This window comes from Uloborus diversus, chromosome 4 (assembly GCF_026930045.1).
Source record: "Uloborus diversus isolate 005 chromosome 4, Udiv.v.3.1, whole genome shotgun sequence".
NCBI classification, from domain to species: domain Eukaryota; kingdom Metazoa; phylum Arthropoda; class Arachnida; order Araneae; family Uloboridae; genus Uloborus; species Uloborus diversus.
The window spans coordinates 127,430,154-127,443,482 of record NC_072734.1 but is presented as its reverse complement, the minus strand read 5'-3'; the positions used below and the strand labels follow the sequence as shown (position 1 = coordinate 127,443,482).

The following is a 13,329-nucleotide window of genomic DNA, read 5'->3' as shown; positions in this document are numbered from 1 at the left end:
GGGTTTCTGAAAATAGACGGAAACGTATTAATAAAATAAGCACGCAGTTATAACTACAACAATTCTTGGTTTGTAATTTCCTTCCTTTTAAGAAGTTTCCTACTTTATCTAAATATATTTAAATTTACATGTCGTCGCCTCAGAGCAACAGTGAGATATCATAGTGCTATTTCTAATATTAGATATCGCGGCCTTTGGGCTGAAGAAGGTTGGGCCACTACCGCAGTATAATCTTGATTCATTACCAAGTTTCCATGCACGAATGTACAATCAACCCATACAAATGGTTGAACCGTGAACTAAGACACTGAAAAAAACTCAACATACGTCAAAAACACAATAATTTTTTTAAAGGGTTATAGTTTTTTTTTTTTAAATAAAACTATCCCAAAATATTTTTACACACCGATACAAAACGGTTTTATTTGAATGCGCGACCAGGATAATTTTCCCAGAAACATGTTTTCCAAATAAAATGAATTATTTTGAAGGAAAAAAGTTAGATCTTTTGATTTGAATAAAAATATTTTTAAAATGAAAACAAAATTTCAATGCTGAGTTATTGATAAAACAAATGCATTGTTTTAGTTGTATACAGGGTGTTTCGTTTTAACCTGCAAGGCCTCTATTTTAGCAACCGTTAGTCCTAGGTGTATTCTTCCAATTGCAAAAATGTTCAAAATCAGATGTGGAGTTCAGACATTGAAAGTTTGAAGCAAAAATAAATATGAGTTAGGAAATAAAAAAATTAACTTTTTATACGGGCCCCAGGTCCCCTAACTTATGCTTAGAGAAATAATCTCCATCAAAAAACTATTACTGATACAAAAAACTTGACATTTGTGCGACCAAAATTCAAGGAGATATTCCAGTTTAAAACTTTAAGGGACCATACAGAAGATGAGATTGGAACTTATCGCCCTTTCAGAAGAATGAAAGGATTAATTTCAAACTTTTTGTGTTGGAATTATTTTTCAATGGAGAATTTCTCTAAATATGAGTTAGGAGACCTGGGCCCGTATAAAAAGTTAATTTTTTTTATTTCCCGACTCATTTTAATTTTAATTGACAATCATTTTTATTGACGGTGGTGCTGCAGAGGGAGGTCGGGGGAAAATAAAATCATAGGAGTTCAAAACTCTCAAGTAAGAACAATAAGCAATCGTGATTGCTCAAAAAAAGAGCACCAGGACATAAAGATAAAAATCAGGACAAAATATTTTTTATCAGGAATACCAGGACAACTATGAATTCTGCTGAAACGGCGCGAATAAATGAATTTCTTAATTTATTTAAAGAATACAAAAAATTGCTTCCACAGCATTTTGTTCAATTCAAATGCAAACGATTTTCAGTTCGCAGTTCACGTTTTTCTCATTATACATAACATTAAACGCATTTTAAATGACCTACGCAAGAAAAAGAAAAAGAACGAAGAATTACATTACTATTTAAAAAATTAACTCATTTTATACCTTAGACACGTGAAACAAACGTATAAAAAAAGTACAAAATGCCACAGCGAGTATTTGAATAAAGACCAATAACTTCTAAAACACGAGAAAAATAAATTCAGTCGTCTACATGCAAATGACCCGATGAAAACGTCTTAACAAAAAAATATTAAAATGAAACTAGTGTTCAGTGTTTTGCATATCAGGAAATTATTTCACGCACGGATGACACGAAATTTCATCGATCACACATGCGAAGCGAATAGGTACAAAAATCTCTATTAATTTCGCTACCTCGACATTCACTGTTGACGTGCTTTCCTTGTAGGTGATTAACATTCTGGTGAGGAAATTTTATATTTACTGATTGTGCCAACAAGTGTCCTTTTGTTTGACAAGGACTAGTGTGATGAGAGTTTCATTTCTATAGTGGCTATGATATTTATCGTTAATGATGCCTGGGAAAATGTGTCTTGTTTGTTTGAGATAGCATGGTTTTTGTAGCATCTTTTGGGTTCAGAAAATTGTTTTTAATGATGCATAGCAGTTGTTTGTTAAAAGAAATTCTCATAAGAATTTGAACTCTTTTTTTTTTTTTAACTTTCAAATCATTAATAATGATAATAGACATTTTATGAAGTAAAATAAAAAAATATATGTAAAAATGTTTTATGACAAAGTCTTTGTAAGTAAGTATTTCATGCAGGTTTTAAAACACTTTTTTTTTGTAAAATTCTTTTTTTATTTCCAGCTTGAATTTCTATGACTTGTAGTTGATTTCTCTCAAGGTCAGATACAGACTATTTGGGGGGGGGTGCATGCTGAAGAACGCCCCCCCCCCCTATGAACGAACCTACGGATTGCAGCACGAAATATTTCTGAAACAGTTTGGTATGAAAAGGACCAGGAATAAGGCACCTTCTGGGGCATAAGCGCTAAATAATTCATACGCAAAAGAAAGAAATACAATATTTCAAATATTTACTTTCAAAAATAATTAATAAATTAAAAAAAAACTTCTGAAATCGTTCATTATATTCATAAAGTGTTTACGAATACTATTGACATATACTAATCAAATTACATTGAGAAAATTTAACTTCCTTAAATTTAACTTAAAATTAAACATTTTTTGGAAAAAAAAAAGTCATTTTACATTTGTTGTAGGTCTATTAAATTTCACTGTTCACATATCTCTGCGTAAAATGCCAACTGCCAATTTTATATCGACATTTCTTAGATGCGGTTACATAACATAACATTTAATAAAAGTGGTTTTCCCGTTCGCAATAAAGGAAAAATCTTATACTTCAGGTAAGCCAACATCCTAAATATAAGATAAATAAGATAAATAAATACCTTTGTGCTGAATAGTAAAGTCAGAAATGTTTTTCTTCAATATTCAATACACCTTGCGAAAACTTGATACGATTATTATTACATAAATAAAATACTTTGACTACTTATTTGTTGAAAAAAAAATCGAAAGATTTTTTTAATAAAAAAGCCAGATTTTTAGCAAAAAACTAATATTTCCTTAACACTTCCAGAGCATTCACTTTTTCATAATTTAAAAAAAAAAATCTGTCTATCTCTTCATTAGATACCAGACAATGATATGTCCCTCCAATTTAGATATAATTAACTAAAAACAAGTTTTATGGGTAGTGTTTGAAAATTTCCCCCAAAAAAACGTGCTTTTTGCCCCCTAAGGTTAATTGGTCATTATTTCATAACTACTTATTTCATGTACTTTAATTATTTGAGGTTTACATCACATAAATATAATCAATTACCACTTTCAAAGTAGCAATACCTTTTTCGCTAAAGCTGTTGGAGTAAATAAAAACGTGGTTATGAGAAAATAAAAAAAGAAAAAGTAAATTTCTGTTAAAAGCAGTTCAGGTATAAGTATATATATATATATTGTGAGTTGACATCTAAAGCTCCAAAAGGGATACAGAAATGCAGCTGAAAAATCAATCCTATATCCAAAAATATCCATAACAGAAAAAAATTTGAAAAAATTTTTTTTTTTCATTGAGTTTTGAGACAAACATTTCTACGGAAATATTCGAAATATTTGAAGAATGTGTGAAACGTTGAATTCGAAATAGGAGATAAAAAGAATCACACAATAGACGCTAATTGGAAAGAAAGTAAAAAGATTCTAATGAAGTAGAAAATGTTCACTCATATTCCAGTCAATAAGCACGATCTGAATTTGTTCATTAAGTGGTTGCATTTCCATTATCGTCAGTTGCAGAACTAATTAAAGAGAAACATTTTTTCGTTCATTATTGATTCAACATTTCCCAAGTTCTTTCTTCAAACCGAAAGAGATCGTTTTCAAAAAGTGCAGAAGAATTTCTTTAATTACATTACTTACCTATTTATAGGAAATAAATAGATGACTTCTTAAATAACAGAATTCGCTAGCATGTTCTATTTTTTTTAGCAGAAAATGTTTTTCGTTCCTCAAAGCTCTTTGCTTTCCTTTTGTCATTACAAAGGATTAAAATACTTGGATTTCTTTCTCATTTAGAATTTAGCCGGAGGTATTCTTTTGACAAATCAAGAACTAAAATGCTTAAAGAAAGAATAAAAAATGCTGCTTTAATTAGAAAGGGTTAAATACTGGAATAAAAATCATACGCTTCAAATTATAAAACCTTAACGAAAAATAAATTCAAAATTGTTTGACGAGTATTTCAGTCGGTATTAAGAATTAAAGCACGCATTGAAACTACACGTTGCTACATTTTTTTTTTTTTTGTAAAAATGCGTAACCCTATACGGTTTTTACGAAACCGTGCGTAATCATGCGTAACCCTATACGGTCCCCTGAATATTTATCTTTACTAATAATAAAGTTGAAAGTCTGTCAGGACTCTGTCTGTCACGATCTCTGTGACGCGCATAGCACCTAGACCGTTCGGCCGATTTTCATGAAACTCGGCACAAAGTTAGTTTGTAGCATGGGGATGTGCACCTCGAAGCGATTTTTCGAAAATTCGATGTGGTTCTTTATCTATTCCAATTTTAAAATCAGAAGAAGAAAATTATCAGAAGATGGACGAGTAAATTATGAAATTACCATAACGTGGAATGGAAGAGCGAATGAACATAGCCAATGGGCGAGAAATTCGTCATCCATTATTTATAAATATACAGGCGAACCGAATGACCTTTTAATTTTCATCTACGGGCAAAGTCGTGAGGGTACCACTAATCGTAGAATAAAGTAGCGTCCGCGACATGTCCGCCATCATGGTGCTAAACAATTATTACTAGTCTGTTATGGTGAATGTGGAGTAGAGTGTTTTGCTTTTTGATTGTGGTTTTTTATTAACTCTATAGCAATCTACAATCAAGAAACACCCCAATCAAAAAGCAAAACTGATTACTTAATCATAGTAGACATAGGAAGAAATTGGCATTTGGCCAAAAGATGGTGAACGTGACTAAAACTACGATCTAGGGTTCTATATAAGGTAACTATAACATTACCAGGACATCTAGCATTCTGAAAACGCTGGATTTTTAGACATAACTGAATACGACGTCGATCCACATGTACATAGGTTGCGTTCGTCGATTCTAACCGGTCGACCGGTGAGTAACCGGTTACTAACGGCAGCGTTCTTGTACCGGTTACCGCATCGGTTACTGTTTTAAGCTGTTGATTGGTTGGTTGAAGCACGGGATCATTAGCTGTCCCGTGATCGGTTAACCGGTAGCTACCGGTTGAGCTCGTCGAACGCAAGCATAGTTGGTAGCTGAGACAACTAAATTAAAAATGTTCATTGTATTTGAAAGGAGATGTAAATTAACACAACCGTAGTTGAAAGCAAAAATTCAAAATTTTCAAAAGAGACTTGAAATTTGTAAACATCCACTTTGAGGCTAGTGAAGCGATTGCCTTCATCAATGTGGCCAAAAGAGAGCTACCCGAAAAAAATGGCAAACGGAAAAAAAAAAAACACAAGAGAGAGCTAATTCTTAGCTTAATTTCCAGCCGCGTGTCGCTGTGTAAAACTTTTTTTTTAACAATCACGAATTGCTTATTATCCTCAGTTGGCCAAAGTTAATGTTGCTCTGATTTTTCAAATTACCATGACAACGGTTGCTTTGTAATATTTATTCGGAAAGCGAAATTTTCACTGTCACAGTTACAATTCGTCTTCTGTTTGATTCATTTATATTTTGTTCAGGGCTTAGCTGAAACAGGCTTTGCATCAAAAAAGAGGGGTTTGTGTAAAATTACGGTTTTTCAGAGAAAAACCAATAAATATAAACTTAAACAGCAATGCTTCATCTAAATACAAAATTTCCAGATTACCAATTTCCATATTTAAGATTGATAAGAAATAAAAATAAATTCTCAACTCCAATGAGCTATAGGGGGCGCTGAAGACACTGTCTAATGGCGGATGAAAAAGGTAAAACAAACAAATGCCGTAACTTATAACTTGCTTTGACGCTTAGTGAGTGACAGTAATTTTTCATCGTGTTTGTGGGAAACTTTCTTTTTTATTCTTCTGAAATTAGATCACACCACAAACTGTCTGAGGTCTGTTATTTACCCCAAAGAAAACACGTGGAATGGAATGTTTTACCCTTTTCTGTAGTATTGTTAATCACCGCAAGGTAGCGTATTCGAGCTCTAGAGTTGCGAATAACGTTATGCACTGTAAATTATCTTTACGATTAAGTATACTAGTGGATATCCGACATAATATCTTTATCTTTATTAATGCATCCTAATCACAATTTTTTTTTCTTTTTATGGAAATGATTTAAAGCACCTTTTCTTGAAAATCTCCAGTCATAATATGCTGGGTGCAAATTTCTTGGTTATTTCCATTCCATTTCATTTATATAAACAAGAAACCCAACGAACGGGGTCCTTTCGCGATTCGTGATTGCGAAAAACGTAATTTGACTTTAAGACGTCAAAATTCAAATGATTTTAATTAATTTTTTTTTTCTCTCTCTCACTCGTTTTTTGGTTTGTTATGGAGCTATTTTGTCAATCTCTTATGATAGCCTCGTAACAGCCGCTTGAAAAATTTAAATCTGTTTTTTATGATTCTATTTTTTTTTTTTTTTAAATTACTTAGGGGCATTTTAATTGTGATATTTTAATACAAAGTTCCCGACGATTTTTACAATATTGGAAATGCGTCCGCTTGCTAAAGACTGGCAATTTGAGAACGATTAACTGGAATAAAAAGCCAAAGTCCTGGTTAGTCACGTGAGGTAATTCATTAGATAATTTGTGCCTTATAAATAGGAAAAAAAAAAGTCAAGCTGCTTTGCATATCATTTTGACTCCGTATTATCGGACGAAAAGTGTCACGTGACTAGTTAGTCGGTCTGGTAATCTAAATGGCCGTGATTTGACTGAGTAAGTAATCTATTTTCGCACGCTGACAACTTCTTTTACTTCGTTCCACGGACAACCAATTATGCCTTTAAAGTAGGCGAACACCCTAAATATTTTTTTCTTCAATATTCATTGCATCTTTCTAAAACTTAAAATGATTATATAAATAACCCTATTAGAAAGGACATCACTAATAAAAATGGTTAATTTTCAGCTATAAACAATATCGGATACCGAATTTAAAAGCACATGCATTTTTTAGAATATTTTGACTTAGAACATTTTTATTCCATTGCCTTAAAAAATGAATCCTTAAGTATTAAAAAAATCTACGAATATGGTAAAGAATACTCACGCCACCGAAAATACTTGTGCGCCATGTCTTCTGTATAACTCTCCAGATCTATATAAATAACCATGTAGTTACCCGTCGGTAAAAGATCTCGCATTTGCAGAATGTTGAGGAATTTTCCCAAATGTGTCGTGTCTCCAAGAAACAAATAAACTACAGTAAAAGAAAACAAATAATTAGTTCATTAAAATTTTATTTTTATCAAACAAGTTATTAGTTAGTAAAACAATACTCATTTATCATCACTATAAACAATTCCCCATAAAACTGTTGGTGTAAACCCATTATTTGGGTTAGTTGTTGAAAGCGTTAAAATACAATGAACCTTTTTTTGGCAAAAGACTACTCCCAAGCTTTATATAATCTTTGTGTAAGATGAGTTCCCAATTAAACAGGACTTTTTAAAAATGGGAAAATAGAACTGAATCGTTTATTTCAAAAATCAGTCAGACTCCAAAATTGCTAATTTTAGGATCATTTAAGAACATTTATATCACAATATCAAATAATTCAATGAGGATCAAAACATAGTTTATTGAAAGAAACGTGCCTAAATTTCTAGATTCCATTCAATCAAAAAAAATCATAATCGTTATACAAAAAATTTTAATACAATACTAAGATAAAAATCTTTTTTTTTCTTTTTTTTTTCGAAATTTTAGAGTTTGTTGCTTGACTGGTTTTTGAAATAAACGTTTCAATTAATTATTTCACAAAAGTACAAAAAGAAAATAGTCTAAAATAGTCTCCTTAAGGAACTCGACAGAGCTTTGTACGATCAAAGAAGCTGAAACATTTCCTTTAATCACTTTTCCAAATAAGTAGAAGTCACTTGGTGCTGAATCAGGAAAATACAGCAAGTGATAGTAAACACGCATTTTCTGATCAAAAAATCACGTCGGTTTGAGCAGCGCAAAGCTTGATCAGACTTTTCGGAATGATACATTTTAAGTAAAAAAGCAGTTAATTGTGGGTTTTTGAGGTGTTTAGTTCCATTTCGCAAAATTTTATGAAAAAGATTCTCGTCAGTCATTGATAAGTTCAAACCGTTTATATTATACACTAGTGGTACCCATATGGCTTTGCCCGTAATAGAAAATTTGAAAGTTCTTTTGGTTCGCCTGTATATTTACAAATAATGTATGATGAATTTTCTCGCCAATTGGCTTGTACCCATGTTACGGTTCCACGTTATGATAATTTCGTAATTTACTCGTCCATCCTATGAAAATTTTGTTCTTAAAATTCGAACAGAAAAAGAACCACATCGAATTTTTTAAAAATCGCTTCGAGGTGCACACCCCCACGCTACAAACTAACTTTGTGCCAAATTTCATAAAAATCGGCCGAACGGTCTAGGCGCTATGCGCGTCACAGAGATCCTGACAGACATCCGGACAGACAGAGGGACATTCAGCTTTATTATTAGTAAAGAAAGAAGATTCTGTTAATACAAATTTTGATTGGACAGCATGCTGATCATTGGCATATGCCACAAACACACTGTTATAATAAACGCAATTCCTCGGCTTATAATCGTCTACTAATACAGTCCGGCCGGTTAATAAAAAACCGCGTATAGCGAAATTACGGCTATAACGTCATAGCTTCAATTCCCCTTTACGTTTTACCAAGTATTATTTAACATTTATAACGAAACTACGACTATTACCAAGTTTTTGTTTGGTCCCTCTTACTTCGTTACACGCGGGCACGACTGTAATACTAATGCAGTCGGAATACCAGTGAGAGAGGGTGAGTCAAAGAGGGGTGAGAGTCAAAGAGGTTATTTCCCACCACTAGCAGCCTTTAGTAGGTGGCAACATCTGAATTTAAAATTCTGAAACAGTCTTGTTTACTTTGGAACAAACTTTGTACTTAGTTATTGAACTCAGATAGACAAAGGATTAACGATTACGTTTGAAGCAAAAAAAAAAAAAACAGTTTCTTTGCCTCTACCGTACAGTGATGGTTATTGGCCTTGTGCCATTGTAAGATTTCCTGCTTTTACTTCCCAAGCAGAAAACAGATGTCTGGAGATCAGGTGCATTGTCATCAGAGCCACACTATAGAGATTAAAACATAACAAAACTTACTGCGCGTGTGTGCTGCTGTATCCTCGACAATCTCTCCAAAGGGGTTGTGGCAACAGCTCTGACTTGCAGTGCAGCAGTCACGCGTGTTCAGGAAAGATCGACGGTGAAGAAGGTGAAAAGGAGGGCCGACGGCGCGTTCTATGCTTCTCATAACGGTGACGTACGCATCGGTGGCTTCGTACACGATGGAGAATTTGTACCATTTGTAGTACCTTAGTAATTCCAGAACGGAACTAACGACCTAGTAAAGAAACAAAAACTGTGTTAGGAACAATAAAAGAACGAGTCCAAATGTAATGCTTCGACAATGCGGAATTTTTGGGATAAATGCTTGTAGTCATATTTGTAAAACTTTATAAAACTTTCGCTCCTGAAAATACTTGGATTGAACATTTTTACACAATATGATCGGAAAGTTCGTGTTAAATTCAAAATAATTCCAAATTAATAAGACAAAATAATTTTTAATCGTTTAAGGATCATAAGCGTTGTGTAGAGTCTAGTATTTATACAATAATAATAACAATAATAATAATAATATAATAATAAGTGATTTAAATATCATATGCGTCAAGCTTTGTAAAAAGTGGTTCACTGGGTTTTGTGTAAATTTATGGAAAATATTTACTCACAATTGTACAGTTGGCTCTCTGTTTAACGACACTCTATTTAACGACTATCTCTATTTAACGACGGCTTTTCACGGTCCCAGATGGTTCACTATAGTGTAAAAAGCATTCTATTTAAGGACGCTTTCTATTTAAGGACGATTTTTTGTGGTCCTATGAAAGTCGTTAAACAGAGAGCCAACTGTATTTCCTATTTTCTTTTCCAAGTGACCTGGTGAAACTAATTCGTTGTAAACGATCGCATTTCATTTTCTACACCAAAGTCAAATGAAACAAAAGAAGCACTTAACGTAAACGCTCAATATTATAACTTCATAAGTTTTCACTAAAGTTTAGCTGCGCAAATTGATGAAAGCATTCGAAAGTCATAATTAAACAATTTATTATTTAAAGTAACAGAATCCCTACGCAACACAAAAGTTCGAACACGATAGGATATATTTTGCTATGTATATGGCTAAATATTAAACACACACATAAACAGACACATTTATAAAAATTCCCATTCGTAAAATTCAAGAATTTCCAATATTTTTCTATAAGGGCCAACTGGGTAAATAGAGACACCATTTTAATGTTTTATTTTCAAATCTTTTGGATAAACCGAGAGTTGTGCATCATAAACAAGACGATGTTCCCTGTGGGTAACTGAACATTTAAAAAAAAAATTTGTGCCTATTTGTTGCAGAATGAATTCTCATTTTCATTTACCCCAGAGAGTACTATTCATCTGCACCAAAGACTGGAGTCAAATGAATATTGATTTTCTTCCTTATTAATTTCATGTGAAGGAAAATATTGTCGCCATTATTAAATATTCATCTCAAGCCTGTTTCTTAGTGTTATGAAAATAATCTTAACTACTTTTGATACGAGAGATACAAGAAAATCTCTCCACAACTATGATTAGAAAAAGGCGAAATTCAGTAGCATTAAACGACCAGCTGTTGCCCCCACCTCTGCTCGTTCTAAATGCAGCATACTAATCTAAAGAGAGTAGTAAATAAGAAAAAAGGCCTCGATCAGTAGTAGTCAACCTGTTTTTCCTTGAGATAAAAAAAAATTTATAGGGTCACAAAATGTTACAATTAGAATAACAAATTTAGAAAATGGCATATATTATCATGCATCTTTATCTTCAGCAGTAACCATTATTTAAATGAAATCAGCTAGTATATATTTAATGACATAGTTCAATTATTTCCAAATTGTAAGAATAATATTTTATCGTTTGCCTTTGTCCCACTATTTCACGTTAGCCCACACTCTACTTGATATAGTTATGTTCAACCAGCAGAATGACAAATTTTTATCACGTTGTTTTTCTCCCCCTCTTTTTTTAACAGCTCCTTTGAATATCTCTCAATTTCTTACATGCTTAATTATTTTAGCAAAATGTCAAGTTAAGCATTCTTGATAAAAAAAATGTAAGGAAAGCAGAATAAGAAGAGAAATTTACTCAACATGGAAAACTCAGCCTTTTTTCACTTAATGACAATGAAGCCTCCCCCCCCCCTCCTCCCAAAAAAGAAAAACAAGTTGATCACACCATTTTTAGAATTTCGTTATAAAATCGTTAACAAATAGTTTGAAAACTAACATCATAAGTTTTTATTTGGGTTCACAATGAAAACTTTATATAAAATGCTTTGGCACAGATAAAATAACTGAATAATGTTTTAACTTTTTTCTTTATGTATTTATTTTATTTGTGCATTCGCATTACTACTGTTTCTTGCTATCCGTCCATTTATCGAATATTATTATACCCCATTACTTGAAGCATCAATTCAGGCTTTTTTTTTTTTTTTTTTTTTTTTTAACGATATTAATCATAATTCTTACAACACACACAAAAAAAAAAAAATAAATAAATAAAAAAACGAAACATCAATTCGGCGTTAGTCGTTACGTTACTGAAAGAATTTATTGTTTGTTACTCATGTGTTACAGAAAGTTGATCGCTGTTCTTTCAGTTATTCATTTTTTGTTACTTTGATAAATTCATTACCCCTGCATTTGCTGTGATTCTTCAGTTTTTTGCTATAAATACTCATTTATTCAGGCTTTTTTTATGACTGTAATTTTTACTGAAAATCATCCTTATTAGGCATAAAAATTTTATGAAATAATTTTAAATAATGAAAATGGCACTTTCAATAGTAACTATACATGTACTACGTAGTATTATTTCAAAAATGATTGTCAATATCGTTTTTTAATCTGAGGTTCATTTCACCACTAGGACGCAAATGTAAAACTTTGCACTTTCTGTGTTTCTGAATCGTAGCTTCATTAAGTAGAAGTGATATTTTAAAACTTTTTTTAAGTTACCAAATAAAAAATAAACCTGGAAAATAATGTTTCGTCAATTTTAAACCATATCTTTAAACGAAAACATCAAATGTAACCAAGGCAATAACAATAATTACTACTTGGCTCACAGCCGCAGTACTTTTCAAAAGAAGCAAAAGTACTGGAACAAAAATGTAAATAATCTGGTGTGGACCCCAAAGTACTTCCTTTAACTTCTATCAAATAATTGATGCTTTTTAATAACCCATAAGAATGGGTGCGTGTGCACATATACAAGCATTAGAAGCTGCATTTCTTAAATGAATTGACTTTTAGACATTTTCCTGCTCATATTAAATTATGATAAACGTAGATAGTTGTATTTTCAAATGTAAACAGAGGGGATGTTTTTGTTAGTGTCAATGACCTAAAATTGCATAAAATTGTATGGAACGTTTTAAACGAACAAAAATGTAATATGATAGTGCTTTAGAGCGAAGAAGAAACACTTCAAATAATTACACTCCTTGTCTCTCACGTACAGATGCAAACAAAAAAAATGTTTTACAGATATTAATATTCTAAATATGGACAATTTTAACATATGTCAATGGATCGCTAAATATCACCAGTAACGCCAGATTGAAACCAGATCCAGGAAATTATGTTTTTCACTGAAAGTGTCGCCAACAAGGAGATACATCATCAAGTTGGCGAAGAAACTGGGTGATATAATGTTTTGCCATGGATCGCAAAATAGTCGCCAAATTATAACATCACTTAAGTCTGCAATGAAATTAACACCAAATGAAATTAACCTCAAAAGAGGCGAAAAGGAGCCATTTCGGAACATCAGAATGCAATCAAAAGAAATAGTGCACAACTAGACCCCACTCAAAGTAAACATGCAAAATTTCAACTTTCTACGGCATACCGTTTTTGAGTTGTGTGAGATACAAACATATCATACGCACTTACAAACATTACGAGAAAACTCGTAGTCATGAACTCAGCGGTGGTCAAAATTTATATTTTGACTGCGCATGCGTTCGGAGGTATAGATACATATGCAATTGCGGTTGGCCGAAAAAACTACTCAACATTCAGTCGGGAG

The 13,329-nt window shown here is 32.4% G+C and overlaps 1 protein-coding gene across 1 annotated transcript in view; it reads right to left on the bottom strand.

The window, feature by feature from the left end:
- Positions 1–13,329, bottom strand: part of LOC129220206 (receptor-type guanylate cyclase Gyc76C-like) — a 317,828-nt gene that overhangs the window by 131,217 nt on the left and 173,282 nt on the right. Inside the window, exons 3-4 of the mRNA XM_054854570.1 lie at positions 9,292–9,532; positions 7,199–7,348 (exon numbers count right to left, since the gene is read on the bottom strand). Coding sequence (XP_054710545.1) covers positions 7,199–7,348; positions 9,292–9,532 — 391 coding nt within the window. The remainder of the gene's footprint in view (positions 1–7,198; positions 7,349–9,291; positions 9,533–13,329) is intronic.